At 45.6% G+C, this 27467-nt stretch overlaps 1 protein-coding gene across 6 annotated transcripts in view; it reads right to left on the bottom strand.

The window, feature by feature from the left end:
• The window catches only part of LOC119456101 (signal transducer and activator of transcription 5A-like), a 139572-nt gene that overhangs the window by 69217 nt on the left and 42888 nt on the right, over window positions 1-27467 (bottom strand). For 3 of the 6 annotated variants that reach the window (XM_037717699.2, XM_037717701.2, XM_037717704.2), the window contains exons 1-4: window positions 13920-14102; window positions 5153-5484; window positions 3832-4011; window positions 2845-3060 (exon numbers count right to left, since the gene is read on the bottom strand). In XM_037717699.2, the coding sequence (XP_037573627.1) occupies window positions 2845-3060; window positions 3832-4011; window positions 5153-5428 (672 nt within the window). In that variant the 5' untranslated portion in view covers window positions 5429-5484; window positions 13920-14102. Of the gene's footprint in view, window positions 1-2844; window positions 3061-3831; window positions 4012-5152; window positions 5485-11404; window positions 11428-13919; window positions 14104-27467 lie in introns of those variants that run through there. The other 3 variants (XM_037717703.2, XM_049669546.1, XM_037717700.2) reach the window with 3 other exon arrangements.

The following is a 27467-nucleotide window of genomic DNA, read 5'->3' as shown; positions in this document are numbered from 1 at the left end:
CACTTCGTCGACGATGATTATGTGACCAGCCTGGCTGTGCTGAAAAGCCTCGGCATGGCGCTCAAAAGGCAACGCCTAAAGCCTGACGCTGTGTCATTGGTCTTGTCACGAAAACGCAAGACAGAAATGATCAGTGGCGCATTTGAAAAGGGGAGGCGAGAAGATGCCGGTCCTGTTTTCGTTCACTTGCAGCCTTCTTGAGCAGTGTGAGGGCGAGGCCGGGGCGAGATGCCTGAGGCTGGGCACGATGGCAGTAATGCGTTTAAAAATGTTGGCAAAGCATAGTAAAACAATACAAGGCTAGTGCGCGAGCGCGACTCACGAGATCAGTCCTACATGGCAGCAGGGCAGACACACACACAGCTCTGCTTCTCCACAGGCTAAAAGCGGGAAAAACTGGGACGCCAAATAGGTGCTGCCATCTGCCGGGTGGATGGCGAAGGGGACGTGAGAGTCTCGTAGGTACTGATACCTCACAGCAGTTGCTCACGCCGACGGCATAAACTACTATTCAGTCATCCACGCAGTGCTGAAGTACCCCTCAGCTGCCTTGCCTGCGTGCGCTCTTGAAAAAGCAAGTTTACAGAGGAAATGACAAATAATTCTTGCACAAGTGTCTGGTGAAGAGCGAGATCTTCGCGCTAAGGTTCGCGAAAACCTGACCGGCACTTCCACGGCCGCCTGCTCTTCGTCGCTTGACGCGGAAAGCCTCGTAACCGTAAGCGGTAATATTTCTTGCGAAGTTGGAATGGTCCTCGTCTTCAGATGTGTCCTCATCGCAGGTAGAAGCACCAGAACTCGAATCCATGCTCACGATAGCGGCGTCGGCGCGCTTCGAATGACCACGGCCGGTTGGCTGGCTGGCTATCCGACGAGGGTGTTGTGACGTCACGCCTTCCAACTCCCACGGGTCGGGCGGCATGGCGCGCGCTCACAAAAACGCCACAAATAAAGCGATCGGATCAAAAATGAGCTAAGTGACTACTTATTTTGGTGTAATCACACACTGAGGATTCATTTTCAGCATTTTCGTGAAATTTTCAGATTCTGTGTCCGTATCCCTTTAAATCGGCACTTTGAATTTGATTTCGTTCGCGAAAACCTCGTTCAAGCGGACATACGATCGTCACAGCTTTGGAACGGCCTTCTAATTTGACTACTCGGCAGTTCCAATTTCAATTCAGTCCCAGTTTCATTCTCGAAAAGTTCGTTGAAGCGGAAATACCGAATAAAGCGCCTTCGCTATGAAGGGACTTTTTTGTATTACTTTCTATGGGCAGCTGACGGGGAATCGGAAAATTTTCATTGTGGCGGAAATTTTGTTGTAGCGGCATTCGTTGTAGGGCCGATTCGACTGCAATAATAATAATAATAATAATAATAATAATAATAATAATAATAGTAATAATAATAATAATAGTAACACTGCTCTGCGGCGAATAAACGCCTTCAGTTCGTAATTCGCACGTACCCTATGTGCCAGGTTTGCCACCGTTGTTAACAATATCCTTCACCGCAACATACAAGATGGTTCACGTAAGGAAAGTCCACCACATAAACAACGGGACCGCGGTAGAAGGTCGCATTGTCTTGGAAGTGCATGCAAGGGTTAAGCGTGCGCTCACGTTGAGACAGAAGAATTTACGAATCAATTTCTTTATTATGGTGATTAAAAACAGAATTATTGTTGCAGGAAGGCCGACTTGCTGTGCTTGCTGCAAAGAGCCTAATAACTTTGTGGGGAACCAATCTACATTAATTTGAAACGTATTTAATCGCATTTTATATCAACTGAAATGAAAAATTCCTTGACAATTTCTTTTCCAGCTACTCAGAATTTCCCTGACTTTTCCAGGTGGCTAGACACCCTGCACCAGTGACAGAAGCAGATGCTCGCACACGCATTGTGGACTTATCCAGCTCAACAACTGAAACGCTCCTGCCTGATTTTAGCTATGTTTAGTGCCATGTCTAGTTATGATTGCTGGGCACATGACAACAGATACCACGAAACAGTCCTTGAATCCATACACGACACAAGCCTTTACAGCAGACATATTGTTGCTATTGACACATTTAATACCAACATTAGAGGCCTTATAACAGGTCTCTGTCAAAGACTTTTTTAACGCTGCTTTCACAGCTGTAACTTCTAGGAACTTGTCCAATAAACAGTGGAACCTCATTGATACGATCTTCACGGGAACCAAAAAATAAAGCATATCATCCAACTAAATCGTATTATCGGGAAAGGAAACAAACGTATTATCCCGAAAAACGTATTATGCAGAATAGTATTAACGAGATTCAACTGTACTGGGCAAGATTTCCATTTTCGGGTCTCGGGATGTTACAGCAAGGTATTACTACATGTGAAACTTCATCGGTAGTAGTATCTATCTTTCTTTCTTTCATGTATACACAAGAAAAGAGACAGAAGAAGAAGGCACTTGTATTTGACAAAAGCTTCCGGACCAATAGTTTGCAAGAGATATGCATAGTTTGCATGCAATCACATGTGATATATCGTAGAACAATATAAATGATAAAGTGATATGATAAAGTGAAATGATAAATGATATTAGCTGTTAGCACTGCTAACAGCTAATATGAAGGCAGCTTTTATACAGTAGTAACAAAAACAAAATGCAAGAAAGTCTATGCACGAGAAGAACAGAGAATCTTAAATAAATTCTTAACTATGTATGGCTAGTGTTCATAAGTCACTTGTTTTTCAAACAAAATTTACTTAGCCCAATTTTTAAAAGCTTTTGTTTTGCATGCTGCCATCTTCCAGACCACTGCCATAGTGGCGTTACATGAGGGCATGCATGCACAACTCACAATGCGCATGTCACGCAGCTCGTTGACACGCTGCCTGATTGCCTGCTCCATGGCCTTGGTCTCATTATGCATCTTGTTGAGCAGCTCCACATTAGTCTGACCACTGGACTGCGTTGACAGCTGCTGGTAATGTGCTTGCAGCTTCTGGCACTCCTGGTACTGGATCACAAAGGACTCCTGCACCTGGATCATTCGGCGAAGTTCGTCCTCTGTCTCCTGTGCATCAAGCATTTGAACCCACAAGCGTGAACCGGTGTGTACGTACGTAGGCCACGCGCATGTATGAAGTGTATAACAAGACTGACACGGCTGCTAAAAGTTGCTTGCCTGTATGATTTGCCTTAACTACTCTCCCCCAAAAGAGGACTTCCTATCATTTAAAGTTAATAACGGGATCCAAAAATTTGGCCGCTGTATAGTGTCTACGTGAATTTTTTGTGCGAGACGTAGCAAGAATGGTGGCCGCAAACAAAGGTGGGTCATTCAAGCTATTCCTGCACCCTCCCTTTCAGTGCCAAAAGGATTTTTGGCTTTCTGAGTGCCGTAGAGATGCTGCAAATATGTTTGCTTAGATTTTACCCCACACCTTTTTTACACGGAAGAGGACATGCTTTGCTCCGTTTGTCAGAGCAAAGCGTGTCCTCTACCATAGTACCTAGGCACAGCTCCGAGATTTCTCTTGCAACTCACGCATGTGCACAAGGGTCAGGCAAACACGGTGTACTCTCGCATGGTGCACCCTTGACAAAACGGAAAGATATACGCTGCTGCTAACCATAACTGCTATTCTGCTGGCTAAGAACCACAAGTACCAATGTCCATATTGTAGCACTCATGAGATAGTGAAAGCGGTGCCAAGATGGGCCCATTCTACGAAGCCTCGACCCACATGATACAGTTACCCTCGAAATCTATGGTATACTGCAGCGGCTCCAAGCTTTAGGGCTGACCAGCACCAGTCTTCCTCAACTCTGCAGTGCAACGCACCTGTGTGCGCCTTCGCAACTTGTCCAACTGCTGGGTGATCTCCGTGTGTGGATCATGGGGGCCTGGCATGTGGGCAGCCAACCTGTGGCAGTTCTCTGCTTGCTGGATTATGCGCATCTCAGTGGCCAGGCAATTCTTGATCACTCGAACCAGGGCACACGGGTTGTGGCCATAGTTTTGCTAAAGCAGTACGAGAGAAATTGAAGTGGTTTGTCAAAAAAGAATCCGTGAGAAAATAAACACATAAAAAATTAACATTTCAAACAAGCAACAATGTGACAGTGCAAAACCTTGGAACTATAAATGCTGCATACGACACGGACTGCACTATGCCCATAAAAAACGTTTACGCTCTTTGGGGTGTATCTTGTTCCCAAACAATAATCGTCATGGCTTGCTTGCGTTCCTTTCTTGCTCACCCACTGCACACAACTCATCTTTCCACGAAGCTCCCATTCAGCTGGTGTAGCGCAGAGAGCGATAAGGGAGACAGACAATGAAGTTCTTCTAGTTCTGTTTTCTGGTTAGCTGATGAGACCCATAGCTTTCACTGCATTGCACGGAATGAATGAGTCAACAGGGTGTTCAGGAGAACGAAATGCCTCACCTGAGGGATACCACGAATGGTGAAAATGCTAGCAACGTTACGCCAACAGTCAAAAGTGACTTGTCACAGTGCTCTCCATGCCTTATATTTGGTGGCGGCCCAGGCGGTGGTTTAAAAGCGAGCTTTTTCTACCTTTTCTTGCCGGTTATCTGCTGATGATCACTAATCTTTTTTGCTCCTCCTTCACTGACATCCTCATTTCTATTCCTGGCTACCAAGACACCCAGTTACGACATCTGGATGGCATTTGGTGGGATCAACACAGTGCAGGATGTCTGCATACTATAGGGTGAGTGTCTGCATTTGCATTAGAAATGCATCCAGTTTTTTGGCCTAGACTTGCTGAAACCGACATAGAGAAATTGTGGTTGTTGCGTGTTACAGCAGAAAGCAGCTTTCAGGGTGGATCTGGACACAAGCTACTGAAGCCACACCTCATACTTATAAGCAAGGAATTGGGGGTAGGCATTACACAAGATTATACAGTAAATGTCAACAAAGCATGAAAGCAGGCTAGTTGCAAAACTTCCATCGTTCTTATGCTAACAGCCCTGAATCTTCACAGCCACATCAGCCTTTTTACCATTAGTGCAAGAATAACCAAGTTCTACTAACAAGCCCACTTTCTCAAGGAACTAGGCTGCACATTCTGTGCTTTGGAAGCTTAGTGAAAAGAACCATGCATGACATATACAGGAGAGGCAAGTTTACTACCTTAAAGGAGGTCACAGCTTCCAGGAGCTTGAGCCGCATGACAAAGTTCTCCTCCGTAGAGGCCTTGCGCTGCAGCTCCTCGAGCAGGGAGGCCACCACATTTGGTGCGTACAGTTCGAAAGCAGGGTTATCAGGGTCCATGTCCTGCCAAGGCTTCTCTTCGATCCAAGGAGCCAACGCACACCGAACCTCCATGGGGAAGTGCTCCCCATAGGCTAGCTGGCACTGGCGCAAAAGCTCCCCGGGCAGCTCCTGCAGACGGCCCCACAGCGACATGCTGCTCTTTCCCCTTGCCACCTACCAGCACAGTCTTGGTGGGTGCCTACACCACCCTGTGGAAGGAAGAGACACAAATGGCGCAGAGTGAGCATCTTGAGAGTGCACAGTACATGATTTGTTTAGCAAAGAACACTTCTAGTATCAGAAGAATTTAAAAAAAAAAGGAAGAAAACAAATTAGGCACAATGTACAATTTTCTGCACTTTGCCTTCCTTACCATCGGTCTCCATTATTATCAACATTACTCTTTTATCCAGTAGCACTGACACCTATGACAAAAGCAATTATCTTTAAACCTTGACAACATCAAGAAGTTTATGTACTGAGAACACTCGCAAAGCCTCAGGTGACCTGAGTGTCCAGGTGGCAGGCATAATGCTGAACAATCACCACAAGCTATGGGCAGAAGTTACGGTGTTACTCTGTATTTGAAGAAACAAAAACTATGTTGGAGAGCTGCAGACAGAGTTCAACCACTGGGCATGGTGCTTACATGTGTTGACGACCTCCAATTTCCTCAGCTTCTGCCAAATAATTTTCTTTTTATGTAAGAGTGTTTTATTGGTCTCACACTGTTAATATTTAGTTGCTACATAGAATCTAATTTGTACTTATGGAAGAGCTAAACAGACAAAAGCTGACATTCTTTTACTTAAAATCAAGACAATGAAGCAAGCCTACACAGGAAACTGAACAGCAAGTGCATCAAGATAGTGAATATCAAAGGCGAATGAATGTCTTGCTTTATTAGTAGCTACCAATTCTGTAATCATGGTGTGGTACCAGAATTCCAAGAACATGCAACCAATCATTAATTGCCGTATTTACTAGACTCTAACAAGCACTTTGTTTCTGCAGGAACTCACTAAAATTTTATGCGTGTCAGAATAGAGCATGAAGCTAAAGCTGCAATAGGTGGTGTCCAAATCCCACCCCTCAAGCTCGACTCCCATACTCCTATCGTAGTACTGCAAGTGCTGGAAACTCCTGCGAGTGCCAATAGGACACCACCTATATGATTCTACTGGCCAGGGGGCACTATGGCAGTTTGAGAGCCCCACAGCAATATGCTGATGCCGTTTGATAGGGACGCCACAGAAATGGTACAGTATCTTGAACAATGACAAACACGTGCCTGTGTCAACGTTCAGCACACCCGGTCAAGCTGTGTCCATAACAATGCCCGTTCCAAGAAGCACACGCGTTCCTACGTTCTAGCACGCCTGTGCCCAGTCTGATCAGACGCTGGACACATGTGCCTCAAGATGAGCTGTGAATTTACCGACACAAAATCAAAGCATGTTCCATTAAAAACTGTGTTCTTCGCCTCCTAGGCTGTATGTTACGGCCCTGCTGCTGGCCCACGAAGTTTCGGCCCTGGTTGCCTATAGCTGGTGTCCAAATCGTACCTCCAGCAGCCTCAGAATATCACGCTTTTCTGCGTTATGAGCACCAGAAATTTGTAGCAGCCGCTAAATATTGCTATTATCCAATGCAATCGAGATGCAACTGCAGTTGTAGGAGCTAAAGCATTGTTTGTGCCCACTCCATAAATTTTCTCAGCTTACCACACATGCTGCAGGTTTTGTGTTTTAGCTGGCCCAGATTGACCTGAAAAGCTTGGATCTGTATGCGTACTGCCATCATGAAGTATGCGGCTGTACAGATGCACTGTGTTCATTACAGTGCAGCTATTAAGCAACAGACAATCATATTTACCATGGTCTGCAAGGTATTTAAGAAATATGCCATGAACGAAATCAAAGATAACAAGCTCTGAGGGCAGTACATGGCGATAAGGAGGCTTCTGACAGTGATGATGAATGATCTCCAAGTCCACTGTGGCTCGTATGCAATGTTTTTATTTTTTTTCCCCCAAGTAAGTGCAAATCGCTATTTCTCTCTAGTCAGAGGACAGTCAAGGGTATTTCCTTTTGCATTCCTTGAAGCATGAAAATAGGGGTGCCCGTTAGAAACAAGTAAATACGGCATGTGCTATTTTAAAGCAACCAGTTCAAAACACATGCCATTAGCAGCCTGGCTTATTGATGTCCTGAAAATTGGAAGTAGTGGTCACACGTGTCACTGTTTCGGGGACAGCTGCAAACCGTGTGCTAAGCAACCAATATCATATTCTGATAAAGCATTGCCCCCCATGCCCCTCTTCTGCTTAAGTACCTTGTGACAAGGTCATTATTTTCTTATCTGGTGATAAATAATGCAAACTAAGGTCTTGCAAAAGCAAGTGGCAGCCTCGATGTCCTCTTATGTATACAGGCAATCATTTTCTTCACTTCTTGGTAAGAGCCATGTGGCTTGCTGGTGTACAGGGTACGAAGATAATTACTCGCAGTAAAGTGGACGTATATGGGCAGGGGCAGTTGCAAAGTTGTGCCATTTTGTGGTCATTTTAGTTTATTGCTCAGCTAAAACAGTGTAAGCACAAATTGTGCAATTACCACAATGACACACTAGAAAAGTACCACAGCACAATAGTACCAATGCCTGTAAGTATAGAAGTAGCTTTATCAACGATGCTCCAGACTGTGTGCAGGTGCAACAAACTATGCAAACTTTCCGAATAAAACCCTTTCGTCAAGCATTGTCCACGAAATAAAGCATGGTAACCATCTCTTAGCTACGCTACCTCAACATGTTACTGCACTAGCCAGATTTAAGCGCTTTTCTTATGCAGCGTGCCACTAGCCTCAATAAATACATAAAGGCAAAATAACGAGTTTTAATTTACTCAAGCCTAAACCATTTCAAATGTATACCATATGGTACTTCAATTTTGCAAACACACAGACACACACTTATATGTGTGACTTGGTGATGGTGCTATAAAATGTACTAAAATATTGGGCTCAGGGCTTACTTTCAGCTTCATAACACAACATAAAATATCGGCCAGCCTTCATGATGTAAGGGAGGAGCGAGTTATGGTGAAGACCATACACCCATGCATAGAGGCCATCTGGGGCAAGAGGTGCAGTCGAGGAATATGTCTTCTGATCTCATCCATTCCAGCACACTTCTAGAGTAGGTGTACTGCATTGAGTTTGTTTCATGTCCTGACACATTCGACAGGCAAGCCTTTCTTTCAGTTCTGCTCTCCCTGCCACACCCCCTGAAGTGAAAGTATGCGACCTGCTTTGTTGTTACAGTTATCATGGTGCACTACCACTGTATTGTCTGTCGACTGCCGGGTGACAAGCCCATGAGCCCATGCATTCCTAGCTATCCCAATGAGGACAGGTATACATCAATTTGGAAATAGTCCCACTGTTCTTGAGCTCTCAACCCACTTCGTGCGTGAGACTGGATATATATATATATATATATATATATATATATATGGTGTCCTACACTTCCTTTAGTTCAGTCATTTTCTTTGAAGAGTCAGTGTAGAGGTATGTGCAGGCGATTGTCAGCCTGTGTTCCCTTCATTGTTTCAAGTGCGTCAAAAATTTCACAAGTTCTTCTACCATCTATCATTTAGCCATTGCGAACATGTACCGCTGCCATTGGCTTTTCCGTTTGAGTCACTCAATTCCTGGTGATAATGTCAGATGTACACCAAGCGCCTGTGAAGATGGCCTGGCAGGCACATTGGTCGCCTATAGGCTCCATCTGATATCTTCAAACAGTAGCTCGACAGGACTCATCTTGCGGCTTTTGGCCCCGTGTGGGCTTATTGCTGACTAAGTTATTGTGTACCCAAAATGGAGGCTACTCCCACATGGCAATCTCATCCAGTGTCAGTTTTGCATCATTCATGTTATGTGGTGGAGAACTGCCCTTTTGCTATCCATATTACAACTTGACCAGTTTTCTTATTCAGAATTAATTTCAGCAGCGGTAAGCTACAATAAACTATGCAAGCAAAAGAAAGAACCATTGAAAGCTCAGCACTTTTCATATTCTCTGCTCATGACTTCTTGATGCGCTCAGCAATATCAGTCGCCATTTCCCACTACACATTTCTTCCTTGAATTCTATTCTTCCTCTTGTTGCCCCCACAGCCAGGACTCTCAAGAATTTTTCTATTGTTCATTGAACATGTACAGTTGTTGTCGACCATGTCAATTAAGAGCTTCCTGGCACCACTGAATGTGCATTCCACCTAAAGTAGCCCAACTTTGTCCCCAGAGGGAGGGTGAGGCGTTTGCACTCTTCCACTCACAGGCAAGGACACAAACATGCAAGAAAGGACAGCTATACAAGTAGCGAATTCGACAATTGGTTCAAGTGGTCTGCTACGCATGCACACACAGGAACCTCCTAATAGTTGCAATATGACTGACTCTTTAATGAAGCTGAAATCTAAAGCAAACACAGGCTCTATGAGAGATGAATGGCCGATAGGGTTTATTTTTACTTCATTTCTCAGGTGTATAGGGCAAAGCAAAAGTTCCTTCCAACAAGCGCTCTGGGAATTGGTTTAAGCAAAGCTTTCATTAACGTTCGCAAGCAACATTATTCTTGCTTAGTGACCATTTGCAAGTATTGAGTATATAACCAAGTTCAACACATTTTCACGAGGAAATGCCTCGCTCAATGTAAACTTGTGGCACTCGAACACCACAGACACGTCCAACAGAAACGAGTCTATCGCACACACTTCATGCCAAACCAAACTCATCCTGGATGGCTCTTCTCAAATTACTTGTTTCCACGCATAAACAGCGGTTTGCAGTATCGCTGCTGCATCATCACTACCTGTTGACAATGGCCAGCTTTAGATTTTTATGAGCAAGTGTGCAATCACACTGCAAGTGATTCAGTGTGTATCGACACTGCTCTGCTTCGCGTTTCTGGATGAAATGTGAACCGTAATCCTCAGTGCTCATCGGCACCACTCGAAGCTGCTCTACTTGGCATTTACGGCTGTATGACGACGAAATGAAGACGAGGGCATGATGACAATGGAATGACGATGACCACTCGGTAACAGCAGCATGATGGTGACAGCATGAAAACAGAATGACTGCATGACGACAGTGAACTGAGACTCCATGATAATGACAGTATGACAACGATGGATTGACGATGACCAAACCATGGCCAAACAAGTCCTATGATAGCAATACCCACACATATCTGCTTTCAGATCGTTGGAGAAGGTGCAAGCAGCATCTTACCATTTTAATTTTGAAATATTAATGCAGAGATGCACACTCTGCCACCTATCACAGCTGAAAGATGCCATCGGACATGAGCCAATCACCTCAGCAATAAGGATGTCCTCATAACAGCATTCATGTACAGTAGATATGAATGCGATACACGGATAATGCCATCAGGATTGCACTGCCACTATAAATATCAAGCCTGTTGCCATAACAGCCTTTCCTTTGTCTGCACCTAAAACTGTAATAAACGTGCTGACATGTTCAGCTGAATTGCAGTGCTCCTTATTATGCTCTCCATTAAGGCAGGGCACAGCTGGCATGTTAAATAAGCAAGTGCCAGAACCCTAGCCTATTTCGACCAAATATAATGACTGCAGTTAAGACGCACATTGAATTGCACGGAACAAATTTATCAGATTTTGTCCCAAGATGGAAGTTCAGCTCACAAAAGGCTGATCTCAATTTGACAGCAATGACGAAGTCTCAGTGATTGTAGACTATTGGCATGGACATCACAGTTACTATGCTGATGACTTTCCAGCTGATCTCCAACACATACTGGAGGCTATGAATGGTTCACCAATAAAACATCCAGGCCACACACAGGCCATAAATAACCTCTTCAGAAAAAATCATGGGAGATTTTTTTCAGAACTACGTGTACACGGAGCAACATTGGATCACTGTGTAAGATAATTACTAGTCACACAGACTCATCATGAAAGACACACATACAATACATGTAAATAAGGTCAAGTGAATTTATCAAGATTTTTTACAAAGTGCACAGGGTACTTTTATGGAGTCTTCATGGACAGGTTGATGCAAGTGTACATACCTCAGTTTGCAATTGTCACATAAAAACCTTGGCTGCAGCTTGGTTCACTACCATAACCTGGAAGTTTGCCAAGCTGTGCACCAAAGCAGAGAAACGCGCTTCTCCGAGGAAAAACCACTTTCCAAGAGAAACGGATTATGCGCACGTGAGCTGATGAAAGTTTACACTCGAGCAAGTTGCAAGCATCAAGTTTCCACAAAAAATAACAATGCTTGTGCAGACACTGAAGCTGTACAAAATCCACAATGCTTCACAAGTTGCAAAAATTGCAATGTCAAATGCCCGTTCTGCCAGCTTTTCCTTGCTGGCCTTTGCATTAACTACAACGAATGACTTCGAACTCTTGCCACAAATTTTCCTAGCTAGGCTCATCAATTTTCCCCATAATGAAGTAGCTCTGCAAATGTTTTGTTCTTCCATGTCCTGTTGCCTTATCCTGTTTTATTCTTTAAAGCAAAGTGGTTATTCTAGACTGCCACCATTCCATAGCACTCATGGAATGGTGTTAAAAGGACACTAACGAGAAACACTTAAGATTAATAATGCATAATTCAAAAATTATACTTTCGTTAATTTCACCGTAATAGATGATTAGAAGAGAAAATAACGGTCAAAGTTGCTTAAATTTTTTTTTAAATTTCGCACTGAAACCACAGCAGTCGCACATAAGGATTTCAATGCATTATTATTTTTTTTTTTTTTCGTGTTTAGGCTGATGTGGCTCGTTTGAATTGTGTGAAATTCAGTGTTTGGCTTTCTTAGAAAACAATGTAGTTCATCTCTACCGATAAGGAATGTACTAAGCCCGAGCAAATGCCACAAAAATTCACGTCACGGCGAGCTGTTCCGGGAACTTCAAAAAGACGTCTCCACTAGCATTTCGTTTTCACGTCCCTTTCTCGCTAACCAAGCCTCTTCTCATGACAATTTTTGGCACTTGAAATGAGTCATCTCTTAATACAACTCAAATTGTTTTTCTCTGTAGTGTCCCAGTGCCACATGGCAGCTTTCCTACCTTGCCATGAAACTGCGGTATCTTTCAACATTACTGCTACTATTTTCAGACAGAATGAAGACTGCAAGCTGTAAAAAGAGCCATTGTTATTACTATTACTATTTGCAATCTCAACCACAACTTTGCCGCATCAAGTTCACTTGATTTGCTACAGCGAAATGCGGAGAAAAAGAACATGCCCTTAACATAGCTGTGGCCTTTCCATTTGTAGTGGGATGTGTACAGAGGAATAAAACCCGCATCTGGCCTTACACAAGTTACAATGTTGCTGTTTTCGGAAAATCAAAAACTTGTACCGTTCCACGAGAAGTTATGTGAACCATGCCGGCATAAGTTATTGCAAACGTTGACCGCCTTATTTATTCAGCTATGTTTTCTGTTTCATGCAATTATTTTTATTATTTTTTTCACGGAGACAAACTTCTGCGCATGGGAGTTTCAGTTATGTGCACCATAATCAACCAGTCCAACACGCACTCCGATAGACGGTTCTCTTTATTCGTGCAGTGAAACCGCGCTTCAACAACGGTGCATAAAGACACACACATTTCGCCAGCGCCCGATTTAGCACATCTGACAAACTAACCAAAGCAACGAAATACAGTGCCTGTGGGCGCACGTGCAACGTTCATCACATAAGCGCTGTTACATTGAAAAATCCATGCGGCTGTTAAAATTAAGTTTGTTGCCCACAATAGTTGCTAGTTTACTTAAGCAGACCACTATTCTTAAAAACAAAAAGCTTTCAAGTGAAGGCGCGCGGACGATACTAACACGACCACGCTCCGCGCGAGTACTCCGGCGAGGAGGAGAAGTCGGCGGAAAGAGAGCGGCGATTGCACATTTTCGGACGAACCGGCGTTAAATTTGGGGAATCACACAAACGTTATCGTTCTAGAAGCCACGGTTATGAACAAAGAATACTGGCAGTGATTAACCGGGATTAAATCGTCAAAGTGTAAGTCGCTTGGCACGCTTTGTAGAGCGCGAAACGATAAGCGAACGACGGAGAAAAGAAAAACGCATGCCCGCACCACCGGAAAGCGCACCAGCGCGACGGCTGTGCAGCGACAACCAAAGGAAAGAGTGCAGAGGCGACAAACTAACAGCCATAGGTTACACTGCAGCCAGTCTGGCAAGCCTGGTATCAATCGCACGCGATGCATAGCCGTGCTGCAGAGCGCTGTCACCGGACGCCTAGTCAAAATTCGACGACTCATGAGGCATACGAAGGTCCCCTGCACCACTCGCTTCAAGCCGCGCGCTAGGCAAGGGGACAGCGCGCATGACATCACCTCGCAACGCTTCTTCGCGGCACATGAATACTCGCGCAGTCTTCCACCACAAGCGTCACCTAAGTTGAGCCGCGAGACACGGCGCTACCACGCCGTACTAGCCGGTTACCACTGCCGACCACGACATGTGCTAGGCGTTCAGCCATTACCTCCCTCGCGAAAGGGTTGAAGGACAACTACGTCGGAGCGCTTCGGCGTCGCTCACCTGTTTCCAGCGAAGAAAGTTCGACTCGGAAAAAGGCGTTCACTTGTCCCACGACACACGCGCGACGATTCACCAAATAACAGGCAGCGATGACCGAGCACAAAATGCGACGCTGCTGGCCTCAGAGCCACGGCATTTTTTTCTACACAATAACGATCGCCATTTCCCTTACTGACGTCAGATGCGACGACGGATGAATAGCGGGATAAACAGAAAAAAAAAAAAAAAAAGGCGGGGTACGTAGCGCCGCGGTACGGCTGCCGCTGCAAGTGTCGAGATCAAGAAACTGCGACTGCTGCGAGTGAGCGGCAGCAGCGGAAAAGGGAGAGGAGTGCGGGAGAGAGCATGGCACGGCAGCAGCCAGCTAGCTGGGGCGCGCCTTTTCCAAGAACGTCGCGACGATTGCCGCGCTTGTCAGACGCGTACTCGTTTTTCTTTGCCCCCAGTTTTGCTTATGCTGTCCCCCGTGTGTGCGAGCGTGTGTGTGTGTGCGCGCGCGCGTGTTGGGGGAATTCAAATTCGTGTCGGGCGCGCGCGCACTGTCTTGCCACGGCTCCTCTGCAGGTGCTGCGGACGCTCGCCACGAAAACAAAGCCACGCGCCATGTCATTGGAAATGCCAACGTGCCACGCAGATGTATTTGCCCCGGTTGAAATGTTATCCAAGCTTTGACTTCTGATCCAAGATGTCACGCGAACAAAAGTAATAGCTGAGTGTTGTGTGGCTATGCACTGCGACGTTTGGGGCGCTTGGCTTTCGAACGCAAATGGAATAGAAAGAGAATGCCGTTAATCACTTAATCTTCTTTTCTGGAGTTTTACGTGCCAAAACCAGTTCTGATTATGAGGCACGCTGTAGTGGAGGGCTCCGGAATAATTTTGACCACCTGGGCTTCTTTAACGTGCACTACAACGCAAGCACACGGGCGTTTTTGCATTTCGCCTCCATTGAAATGCGGCCGCCGCGGCCGGGATTCAATCCCGCGATCTCGTGCTCAGCAGCGCAACGCTAGCTAACTGAGCAACCGCGGCGGGTAATCACTTAATCTTTTCAATTAGCTGCAATGCCTACTACCCATTGCGGTAGCTTGGCGGCTGCATTTCGATGGAGGCGGACTGCAAAAATGCCCGAGTACTTCGATTGAGGTGCACGTTAAAGAACCCCGGGTGGTCAAAATTAATCAGGAATCCGCCACGATGGCGTGCCTATAGTAATCCTGTTGTGTTTTTGGCACGTAAAAGCACACACTATTAATGCGTTAGCATTAGGAGCGCTAGAGTGGAAAACAAGTGTTTGTGAAGTGTGGGAAGCTAGTCACGTGGTAGAGGTGTATATATATATATATATATATATATATATATATATATATTCATTACCTACGCGCAGTAACTGAGATTTTTTGCTGCCGTATAATGATGCATAAGAGAGCAAAGGCAGTTCGTAATCATGCCGAGGATGTGACTCAGTTCTTGTACTTTGTAAATATGTTGATCGCAGCGCGACTGTCGCTGCTTCTTCAGGTCCTTTCTAACAACACTTGATCAATTCCAAGGACAGCAGTGCACACGAACCAGTGAAAACGTGCCATTCTCATTTGTGAACAGCTATTATAAATTCAGGAATGAAGAGCACTGTACAAGTTAAGAATAAGGCCACAATTCAATGCAAACTTATATTTTCACCTGGGAAGCACCGTACACAGTTCACAGATGCAGAGAAGCAAAACAATGCACCTGTCACTCCGAACGTGATGGCTCATTTGCCGCACTGCCTTGTAATTAAACTCAACATTGTGCAGCAGTTGTTTCCAAGAAGAGCCCTCAGCGCGGAAGGAAACATGCACGCTCGTGCGCTTAGCAGCGCGGCATCTGTTCCAGCAGCGCTTAAACTTAGCAGGCCAGGTGGTGGCTTTCCAAGCGCTGGGTATAGTTCGTCGTGAAGCTATAGAACCTAAATGCAACACGTCCAATACCTATAAAGTAACTATTTGGGAATCAGAAATTCCAACAGGAACCATTCATTTTCAAGGACAGCGGTAAGGCGCAGGAGTCGCGATTGGTGGATCACTTCTGACTGTTCAAAACCAAATGATTTCAAGTCGTTACATCTATGGTTCTGTGATTTTAGAGTTTATTTCGAAGCAAAATTAAAGCGTGTTTTTCATAAGTGCTTTTTTGTTCTTTCTTTTTTCATTCTATTTTTATTTATTTATTATTTTTATTTATTTATTTATTTATTTATTTATTTATTTATTTATTTATTTATTTATAGCCAACATTTACAATAGCGGAATTATTGATCGCCGTTACAATTTACTTTAATATACAGGGTGTTTCACGTAACTTGAACCGAGGATTTAAAAATTTGATTAACCGCAGCTGAGTGAAAACAACGACATATGGTTTGCCATCATGTGGCGCTTCTCAATATATTTTATGTATTCCGCTTAAGTAGTTCATTAACTGAGATCAATTATTCAAAATTTTTAATATTCACTTTAGGGCCAAGTGCGTTTCGTTACGTTGGAGAGGGGGTTCAGAAACGACCGATCCAATTTTTTTGTGGCAACGTACATGCTGAGTGGTGATTTTTCTCGACGTTGAAAGAAAGCCCGCGAAATATGAAATAAAAATTGGCTGTGGCTTAACTCAGTTATGCCTGGGTGTGCGTAGCGAGAGGTACGGTTAATCTTATTGTTTAGCTTGGTTCTCTCTACGGTTACATCTTTATCGTTTAGCTTCGTACGTCTGAGTGTTTAGGTTTGGTTGTTACCTCTCGTTAAGTTATAGTTAAATTAAAGACGACATTTTTAAAGTGTAACGCATTTATTTTAAAAGCCTTCATCTTGTTGTTTCTCAATTGCCACAAAGACGGCCCGATGGTCAGTGAGGCGGGAGGATAAGGGGTCTTCGTCCAGGGACTTGAACACGTTTCGGGTGCTATCATCATCTGAATGCACTCGCCTGGCCGATTCGTGCTTACGACGCTTCTCGAGGCATGCGACTCGTTCTTCCTCCGTCTGCTCGACTCGCTGCCTCCTCTTGGTTTCGTCCTGACGACGAAGCCTGGCTTCTTTCAGTCTCTCCAACTCACTTTCCATATCTGCCGACGAATCCGACCGAGCCGCATCTTCTATATATACGATGCAACGCCCTCCTCTGTTGTTGCAACACGGTTTCACCGGCTCCTCCTCTGACGTCATGCCAGATGGCGTGGCGAGCGGCGCTGCCAGCTGCGGTGGTTGCTAGACAACGGCTCAGCTCGCGGTGCGGCCACCGGCCACAGCGAAACGGCGAGAGTATGGCCAATAATGTAGCTCTCGCTACAAAAGCACGTGACTGCGCTCATGCGCTATCATATTGCAGCGCTCTCAAACGTGCTTCGGGCGAAAGAACGGTGCGCGAGGTCAGCCTATCGCTTATCAGGGACGACGGCGCTTCCTTTCCGTGTGCCACCGTCAAAGATGCTGACGCACTGCGAAGCCGATGCTTAGAGCCGCGGCCGCTCACTTTGCCACACAAGAAATTAAACCTGTACACTTAACATGCATACTTCAAAAGTTTTACGCTACAGGGCAAGCTTTCTAATGAAAAAAAAAAAAAAAAGAAAAGCAACTGCTTTCAGCTTTTCGCACTTTTTTTCTGCGAATGTAGTTATTGCACGGTCACATACTACGTGATAGAAATTGAGGGCCCCGAATCATTATTTTTTTACCGCCGAGTGCTTTTCGGAGTTTATTGAATCAATCTGGAAAAGCATAATCCTTATTATATGACACACTATGGAGCTTTTATAGCTATGTAATCTGCTAGCTTGTGCGCAACAATGCAGCCACGCCTAAGGAAGTAAGCTAAAGTTTGCTCTAATTAGTTATCCTCGCGATAAAAATCACTGCGATATCTTTGGTTCTCACTTCGCGATTGGTCTGCACTGCACTGCGTATAACGCTTTAAGCTGCTATACTGCTACACGATAGACGCACGCATATATCACATATTGCAATGCCTGATTAATGACAGTTAGCTGCACCAAGTGAGGAATGCTCACATCTGGAGGTCTTAGAGGGTGACCGTGCAGTTTCTCGCACAATGCAAAAGTATACTTGAGGCGTCACTGCTTCTTATTGCGACAGTAATTATACGGACACTCAAAGCGCCTTAGTGCAATCTCCGTCGGTACCGCCATGCTGTCACTGGTGCCACGGCGCATGCGCGCGCTCCCCGCTGCCGGCGCTCCTAATCACGTCAGCGTTCTGACCACAAGTGCCCACAGTGATGGAGTGAACTCTGTTAATTTGCTTCTTTGGGCATGTGACACTAGTTTGCTTAGTTAGTAAGCGACTGTCTACTGCAATTTATACTGCCCGTATACTGCCAGCTTTACTTCGTGTTATAGTCTAATACTTTGCCATCGCTGTCAATGATTCGCCTTGCGGGCGAAACTGCAACAGTTATGATCGGAGCTGCTACCATCCATGTTTTTCGACCAAATGCTTATTAGCACTTATTAAAAGAAATTGCAATACCTTATACGACTTGATTTTCCTGTAGCTAATAAATTATGGGATTTTACGTGCCCAAACCACCACCTGATTATGAGGCACGCCATAGTGGGGGGACTCCGGATTAATTTGGACCACCTAGGGTTCTTTAACGGGCACCGAAATCTAAGTACACAGGTGTTGTCTCCATTTTGCCCCCATCGAAATGCGGCCGCCGTGGCCGGAATTTGATCCCGCGACCTCGTGCTTAGCAGCCCAACATAATAACCACTAAGCAACCACGGCGGGTCATTTCCTATAGCTATATAAGCGATAGAGGGCTGGCGAAGCGTGCAGCAAAGCGAACGGCGAAGCTTCTAGAAGGCTGTTGAGGGAAATGAGCGCCAAGAAATACAACCCACACTGGAAGGGGCGAATAAAACAAGCGCTTGTCTTCGTCTCGCCTTCCAGTGCGTGTGTCTTTGGTTGCCCTCATTTCTCCCATCAGCTATGCAGGACCAACTAGCCCAACACTTGATCTTTCTAGAGTATACCTATATTTATAGATTTAGCTTTTCGCTTTGTACGATTGAAGGTGTATATTTGTTGCAGTGAGAATATTTAGGTAGCCTTTGTGGTTTCATTGCTTAATTCTGTCGAGAACAGGGCTGGTCACCAGTACATCTATAGGTGGCTTTTATATATAGGCCGATTAGTTATTTAGCCCTCTACCGCAGCCGCCACCAGGGGAGGCTGGCGGCCGCGGCATAGGAGGCGGGTTGTTGCAACGCCCTCTATTGACCCTTTTCGCGGCGATCCCGTGGGCGCTGCCATGTTTGATCACGTGGTGACGCGTCCATTGCTTGCCTCAACTGCCTCCGTTGCCTCCTTGTTTACAATGGAAGTGTATGACGCAGGCGTGGCTTAGAAAACCTCTGTTTTCGGAGATATCGTAGACGGTGACTAGGTGGACGACACGAAGCTTTGATCACAGCTTCAGAGAACATGCAAAAGCACCTTCGGAGCTGATTAAGCTTGTCCAAATGGTGCAAACAGCGTATATGGTGTGTGTTCTAAAAGCGGGGCTAAATATGTATTCCAAGCTTTCTGATTATGAATTCAGTCAGGGTTAGTGTGTTTTGCTTTTTGTTCTTTATTCGGCAAACATTTTGAAGCCGTGGCTTGGCAGTTTCTGACTCAGTGAAGTTCCTCGGTGCGGCCACTATCTGATTATTTTCTGCCTAATCGATCGCGGGTGTGCTCAATTCCGATAGATTTGTTCTTGATGCGCACAAGACTTGAAAAGTAGCTGTTTTGTACATTGTAATACCTTGTAGCAAATATATATTACAGCTAGTAACTCGCTTACTGTTGTGGACCGTCACGAAACATTCAGCTTCGACCATTCGTGCACCATCGGTGTAGTCCGTCATTTATTGTGCGTATACAGCGCACATACATTCAAGTGTGCGCTCATTCCCTTATTCTTGATACGTCGGCGATTAAGTGGGCGTAAGTTTTCCTGCCATTTGAGACAGATGTGTATAGATAACGTGCGCGAAACGTACTATGACAGAAAGCGGCGCTACTCCCTTTGTCATTGTTTGACGAGTGGTACTCACTCTTGCCGACGTTCTGGGGATGAAGACCTTTCTTTGAAGGTTAGCGATACAAGGCTGGCGGATGAGCAATTTTCTGTATCCTCGAGGAAAGCCGTACGTACATCACGAAGTGCCGGTAACACGTTCGGATAGTTGCAGCAGCGGTCCGCGAACTTGGCCACGCAAATTCATTCTATTCCTTAACATGCGCCAGTCACTATTTTTGCAGCCAACCATTGCATACGTCTTCAATCCACATGATTCAATCTAGCATGATTGGAGCACAGTGTGTTAGCGAAAACTCAGTTGCATTTCCGACAGCTGATCCGACCGAAGCAAGGTAGAAGTGGTAATGGTTTCGTATTCGGGCGCGGTCGCTGAGGAGAGGTATGGCGCGCCGCCGTGAGCGCCATCTCGTTTTTCTAAGACAAACTGCTCCGCGAAAAGGGTCAATAGCTATCACAAGGCCTCTACACTCTGCTTTTTGACATCATGCTGATAGGGTCGAAATTTTCATTGCCAAGCCCAGCGTGACAAAAGCGGTGACATCAAAATCACGGTGGCTTATTCGGCAGCATTCCAATTTGATTCTGTGGCAGTCGGCCCTAGCTATTAGCATGACGTCACAAAGTTAGGGTGCACAAGCCTTGTGCTATCTCTATATGGTTGTTGCAAGCACCCCGGTGTTGCTCTCTCCCTCAGCAGAGATACCGCATCCAAGAAAACGCGCACGGTAGACAAAGAAATAGATAGGTTTGAAAAATGACAAAATAGAAAAGAAATTCACAGCCCTTCCACTACTGTGAAGATGGAAGCCAGCGAAGTTGTTACTATGGTGGGTCTGCTATAGTGAATATTGCTATAGTGAATTTATATATTATCATTATTGACTATATTGAGCGTCTTTGGCATGTTCGTCAAAGAGCAAGGACACCGGCGTCTTGCATTCGCCCAGCGCGATGGCCAAGTAGTGCGTTTGCTACGCCAAGTGCGCCCCATCGTCATAGACTATAGCGTATGAGCCACAGCGTTCATAGCCGTGACACACTGCACGGCATCGTCAGGATCCTGACGTCAGGATCATGGAAGATGTGGTTAAGCGAGCGTCCGACCCATGGCGAGTCCAAAGGGCAACTACCGATAACACCGCTAGCGCGATCTCTACGTCACGAGACAGAGGGGCACAACGATTGGTGGGACGGGCCGCTGCCGAGTGTCGCAACACTTGTGAAAGAGGTATCGGCGGTGGCGAGGGGCATAACAATGGGCCATTGTTCACCTGTGCTAAAGCACAGCTGGCGGGAAACCGCCACGCACATGGAGCCGAAAATTGTTGATCTACTTTCGGTCTATCTATCTACTTCCATTAACGGACGCGATCTCCTAGAACCTAGCCTATAACAGCTTCACTGTAATAATACTAGAACGTTTATTTCTCTCAGCCGGAGCTTGAAAGCGATCCGATATACACGAAGCACAGATGAATTGAAGGCGGCCGTTTCGGATAATGTATGCTCACGTGGAGACCGTGGTAGACCGAGGTAAGCAAATTACTTGAAATGGGCTCCGTTGAGCGGGTGGTATATGTATACAGTATAGTGCGCTGGGGAAATTTCAGGGAACTAGGCGCTATACGGACGGCGTGGAATGTTACCCGGTAATTTAACCCTTTATGGACGAGTCTTGCCTACAGGCAACATACCAGAATTTTTTTTTTACCGATTTTCAGTATTGAGTATACGAAGTTTCTGGCTAAATGTCTTCGGCCAACACTGATTGACAGGCAGCAAGCGACATTTGTTGGTTTAGAGCAGGAGCACTGGACGAGGAAGAATAAGGTTTGCGCGCGACTCTTGTCTATTGAAAGCAAGATCAGAGGAGACAGGCCGATGCAAAATACCCAGCTGCAGTGGCGTCACACATGTGATGTAAAGTAAACGAAATGTACACGTATGGTTCACATATGACGAGAGCTGTCTATACAAATTGAAAACGAAGCCTTAGGTGGCGTGGGGTGAAGCCCACTTCCAGTTCCCTGCCTTGGGTTTTCCCCCTATTGGTGAAAAAATTTCCGCAAGATATTTTTCTTTTTGTTGAATATGCTTATTCTTGATGTGCTTTGTACATTTAGATAGAAAATAAACATTTTTTTCTGAGTATTTATATGTCTCGTCCTTATGTGGCTAAGCCACTATAACTATAATACTCCCCACACCGTCCCCTTCAGTGAGAGAGAAACAGAAAACTTTCATTGTAAAGAGATTAAGCGGAAGCCCTCGATGTGAGCAACAACTAATTGAAAGATCGCGGTCGAAATGCATTATACCGCATGTAGGCACCGGTCATTTGCTGGACGTTCGCCAGATATCATGTGTTCGTAAGGGCAACATTAGCCAAGTTTAGCCCGAGTCGCCTTCGTCAGTGGATGCGGCGCAAATTGGTGATGTTCAAAACATGGCGCTCATACTGTCACTTCCGGCGCCTGCAATTGCTTCTAACTTCTGCAGCACACAAAAGCATGGCCTGGCGTCTGCTGTTTCACTAATGATGTCCCGTTGCCTTCAGCACGGCACTGAACATTTACCGCCACTTCAGCAATTATCGCGTGCCTTTATCGACGGCCGGGAGGAGATAAACGGTCAGCAATTTCTCATATATATATAGGCTGCGTATACGGAGCTTATCCTTACGACGTTCGCGTGTTCAGTTGCAGCATCGACAGCTCCCTCGTTCCCCGTCACTTGCTCTCGCCGTCGTTTCACTCCACGCGCGCTTCCGCGTATCGCGACGCGATATGAATATGCGGCCGGTTCTGTACGAGCCGCGGTTTTGTTTTCCTGCTTAACTTGGCACGATTGTGTTATACCTCGCCACGTCGTCCACCACGTCGAGGTACGTCAGACTAAAACGCGTACAATCTTGTGGCGTGATGCCAGGTAGTTATACACAGAACACAAAATCCCCGCATCATATTGCGGTGCCTGACTCATACGCTTAACTGTGATGTTGCTACATAATCAAAGGATCGGAAAGTTGCACTGCGATGTCTTTGTTGGTCTTGCCGCACTTTCTCTCTTTCTTGCTAGCCGTTGCACGGCAGCAAGCAACTCTCACAGGACAAACCACCGGTGAGGCAATGGGCCAATTGGAGAAAGTGGCTGTTGGTTGAGGTGATACGCGTTGACATAATGAAAACAGTGCACGTAGCGGACAATAATTTGAAAAACAAAACAAGGGGAACTTAAAGGGGTCGAAACGCGGAAGGGCTTAGACTGAGCCGCTCTGTGCGCAGCTCCAAAGTACGCGAAAAGCAAGCTTCAGTATCGAAAGTTACTTCGTAGAGTCCTTATCTAGATGAGTACAACCAAACCTCGTTGCGAACAATTTGCCTGAACATGGTTACGAACGCTCAGCTCTTCTTTATTCACGCAGCTGTTCACTGATAAGATATAGTTAAATGCTCATAATCTCCGAACGTAGCACATGCGAGTGTACTCGTAGCGGTATCGAATCCGACATATATATCGTGTTGTATTTTCTTTCAAGCAGTTCAAGTGTGATATGTTGTGAGGGAAGCGATAAGCGTACAACGGTACATTTGAAGGCTGTTTCAAAAGACAAAAACGAATAATTTTATATGCGCATGCAACATGGCCGAAGAAACTTCTGGCACAGACATCCCGTCAAAACCATCCTTATTGTCCTATATTTGTCGAATTCCAAGCCCCTCTGTAGGAATATGCAGACAGAAAAAAAAAGAACACTTAATTTTCCCTCGTGCTCGCTTTTTTTTATTTTTTTTTGCTTTCTTTTTTGGTTTTGAACGCTCATATATGGGACCCTTTTTTCATTGTGCAGTGTCGAACAACCCTAAAAGAAATAAAGGAAGAAAGAAAGAAAGAAAGAAATAAAGAAAGAAAGAAAGAAAGAAAGAAAGAAAGAAAGAAAGAAAGAAAGAAAGAAAGAAAAGGAAAGACGGTTATGGGCCGAGTCCGCCATTATGTAGCGCCAGTACAACAGCTTGAGTTCTAAAAAGCTCCCTTGACCACTTACAGCCACAATTTAATATATATGATTGCGACGAGATGTCTGGCATGCTCCTTGGCTGCATAAGTCGCTCCCACGAAATAGTCACACGTTGATACCGAAGCCACTTTGAGCAAGTCGATGACCTTAACTTCGGCCAGGGTGTCCGTAGTTTCTGTCGTACGAGGAGTGATCGACGCTAGAGCAAAGATTTGCCAGGCACTCCAGGCCCCGATCTGCTGAACCCCTTCGTTCCAGCCGTCGGCAATTCTCCGCACCGCTGCGACATCCGTTAGAGCGCTTGACACATTGGATGCATAAAAGGCTGGAAAGAACAACGAGAAACGAAAACAAAAGAAGCGGCGCGTAATGAAATTAAATTGAAGAAAACGACAAGAGCCTAATGCATCTGATAAAGGAGAAAAGAACAAGCGAGTCAACAGCCTTGGCGAACTCGTGCGCTCTCTGTTCCTCCGGGCTTTCCTCTTTCTCCAGCTGTGCCATACGAACACGGGAAAGCACAAACAATTGCGTGTTCGGAGCCAAACGGGGACCCTCGCGCATACTCGGAATCTGTACGCGACGAGGCTGGAAAACCGAGCATTTCCGTCGGTTGCGTTCGGAGCGCGGAGGTGTCAGAGCTCTATATATAGGTGGTTCGCGGGCACTGCCGATCGCGATCGACCGATTGGTTCCTTTGCGCAAGATGTGTGAGGGAGCCAATCGCGATCGAGAATTTCGATCCGGATCGGGCTCGATCGTGCCCCTTGTGTGTATGTATATATGGCAAGCTGATAGGCATTTGATGCTGCCAGGCTTACAATCCGCAGAAAGTTTATTTTATTCGAGAGTCAAAAAAGTTTATTTTATTAGAGAGTTTTCGATTAGTATATACGGCAAGCGGTTTGTGTGCGAAGAATTCAAAGTCGGCTTGGGTTTTGCTGGTACCCAAGCGGCGCTTACGTTAGCCTTTTACGTCCCCTAAACTAAACACTTCTATTGTTATACTAAAATCTAAGCAAACGCTATCTCCCTCGCGAAAAAAAAGAAAGAGCACCTATAGTGAGTGTTGATGAACAATTGGCTGGTTTGAATGTTTCATTTCTTCATGCAACTGCGTAGGGAATATTTTGATTTAAAACCCTCCGGTGAGAAAACTCAGTTAATGATTCTCAGAAGACTAATTACAGCGGTGATTTTTTTTTTTTTTAATCCAGAGCCCGCATGACAATTGCGTTGAACTGGAAGCAAGCCCAGAAGCGGTTGCCGCCGTTCACGCTCGCCGATTGCAACCACAGCTGCGCACTAACGCGTACTCAATGTCAGGTTGTTGTTCGAGGGTGCTTTCCGCCGAGCGCCAAGATTTGTGCTTGAACATCGCCCGCTTTTTCTCGCAGTCGGGTGAAATCAACTGCTCGCATGTTATGTTCCACCGTATACGTTATGTTGCAGTGACTGTGCTTGGTGTGCTGAACCTTCGTAACAGAGCAGTATGATAAAAGGGAGTCAAATGCCCACACTGACCGCTTCTTTCGGGATTGGTCTTCCGGAACAGAATATTTTAGGGCTTCACGCACGGCGTATAACCCCACAACCGTGACCGTGCACCGCAGGTTGGTAAAAAATGTTCCGCATCTACAGATTTCATCATTCACCGTCATCATTATCTACGACATCATCCGACTCCTACAGCTGCAGTTTACGCATTGCATCAACTTTTTCAAAAATTAGAAGCAAGAGCATCGACCCTAGCGCACCTTTACCCCTTCAGTAGGCATATATACTTACAAAGTGGTGAAAATTAACTCCCCATAAGGCCGGTGTGGGAGGAAGCAAATTTACCTCGTGTCACCTAGACGACTTCGGAACACACGCTTTACACGTAGTCAAATTAATGAACAATGTCCCTTGTGCGGACGAATACAACGGAGTCAAATGGTGAGCACAGATACACCGTTTCGTCCGTTTTAACGCGATAGCGTTTAGGGCCCTGTGTCGCAGAAAATCCGGCGTCGGTGTCGCCATTGCCACCCGCGGCCGAAGGAATCATCCCCAACCACGCAGGCCCTCCAAATATATTTTACCACTAAAGTTGCTCACACTTTGTCTTGCATTCTTTACACTTTACTCCTCGGAATTTTGAGAGTGACAGCCCACAAACAATTGTCATGAAACAAAACACCGACAGCGCATGCCTTTTATGCTTAATATTCTCAGGCTGAAATATTAAAGGTGCAAACAATAAAAGAAGGCCGGCCCAAGAAAGAGGCCGCGTTTCTACCAGAAAGCGCGCCTTCGTGCATAGCGTTCACCGCCAGCGTTTCCCGGCAAACATTACGGTTACATAACCTCCCGAGACCCGAACACAACTACAGGACATAATCGCTTTTGAAGGTGGTTAGTATTGTCTACTGTTGTGTTATGAACTTGAAAAAACAATTTTTAGAATTTAAATACCACGGTTAGATGCCAAAATCTGCGTCTCCATATCTCCATGGAGATCATCAACTGCTCATCTTCGCTATGGTAAACACTGCATTTCATTCCTTAAACGCAGAGATCAAGATGAAGCTACGTGTAGTACATTGTCATGGTGCGGCCGCGTCCGGAATTTTCACCCAATCTCAATGATTTCGAAACACACCTCAAGCTTGATTTCGGCCGTCTGGGACGACACAGAGGTACAGATCAATTTAGTGGCAAATTTCTCGAAAGCGGACGACAGGAATATGAGTAAACCACTTCTTTACGGTTACACATGCACCGTACTTAATACCCAGAATGAATATATTGCGTAATCACTTCCGAGTGAATTTCTAAAAAACGTTGAAGGCAATGTGCAATGTATTGTACAATGGGTCTTAGGAGGATAAGCTGCAGTAGCCGGGAAGTGTGAGAAACAGTCAGGGATCTTTGAATGATATCGCATTCCACTCTTGAAGGCGAAGCTTAAGCCTCCTCCTAAAGTTTCATGAGGTATAGCGAAAATCTGGGCCCGGGTTTAAGGAAGGCTTTACGAAAGGATTGTCAATTTTGTGTGTGTGTGTGTGTGTGTGTGTGTGTGTGTGTGTGTGTGTGCGTGTGCGTGTGCGTGTGCGTGTGCGTGTGCGTGTGCGTGTGCGTGTGCGTGTGTGTGTGTGTGTGTGTGTGTGTGTGTGTGTGTGTGTGTGTGTGTGTGTGTGTGTGTCTGTCTGCCTGTATTTTCTTCTTTTTTTGAAGTTGCCTCTTAGTGACGTCATCACAACGCGCAGCAGTTTCGCTCAGCTGCAGCAGTTGCTGAGCGCCGTCGCCGCGTTTCCGGGAAAATTCCCCGGCAAGCAAAAACAGAATGTCGTGGCGCGTGCGCGCGCTTCCCGAAAGTCGCAGGAGGCGGCTGCGCGAACAGGTGTTCACATGGAGGTTGCGAAACGCGATCCGAAAAGAATAGATGTCAAGTGAAAG

This window comes from Dermacentor silvarum, chromosome 6 (assembly GCF_013339745.2).
Source record: "Dermacentor silvarum isolate Dsil-2018 chromosome 6, BIME_Dsil_1.4, whole genome shotgun sequence".
Lineage (NCBI taxonomy): Eukaryota > Metazoa > Arthropoda > Arachnida > Ixodida > Ixodidae > Dermacentor > Dermacentor silvarum.
This window is presented reverse-complemented; position numbering and strand designations above follow the sequence as displayed.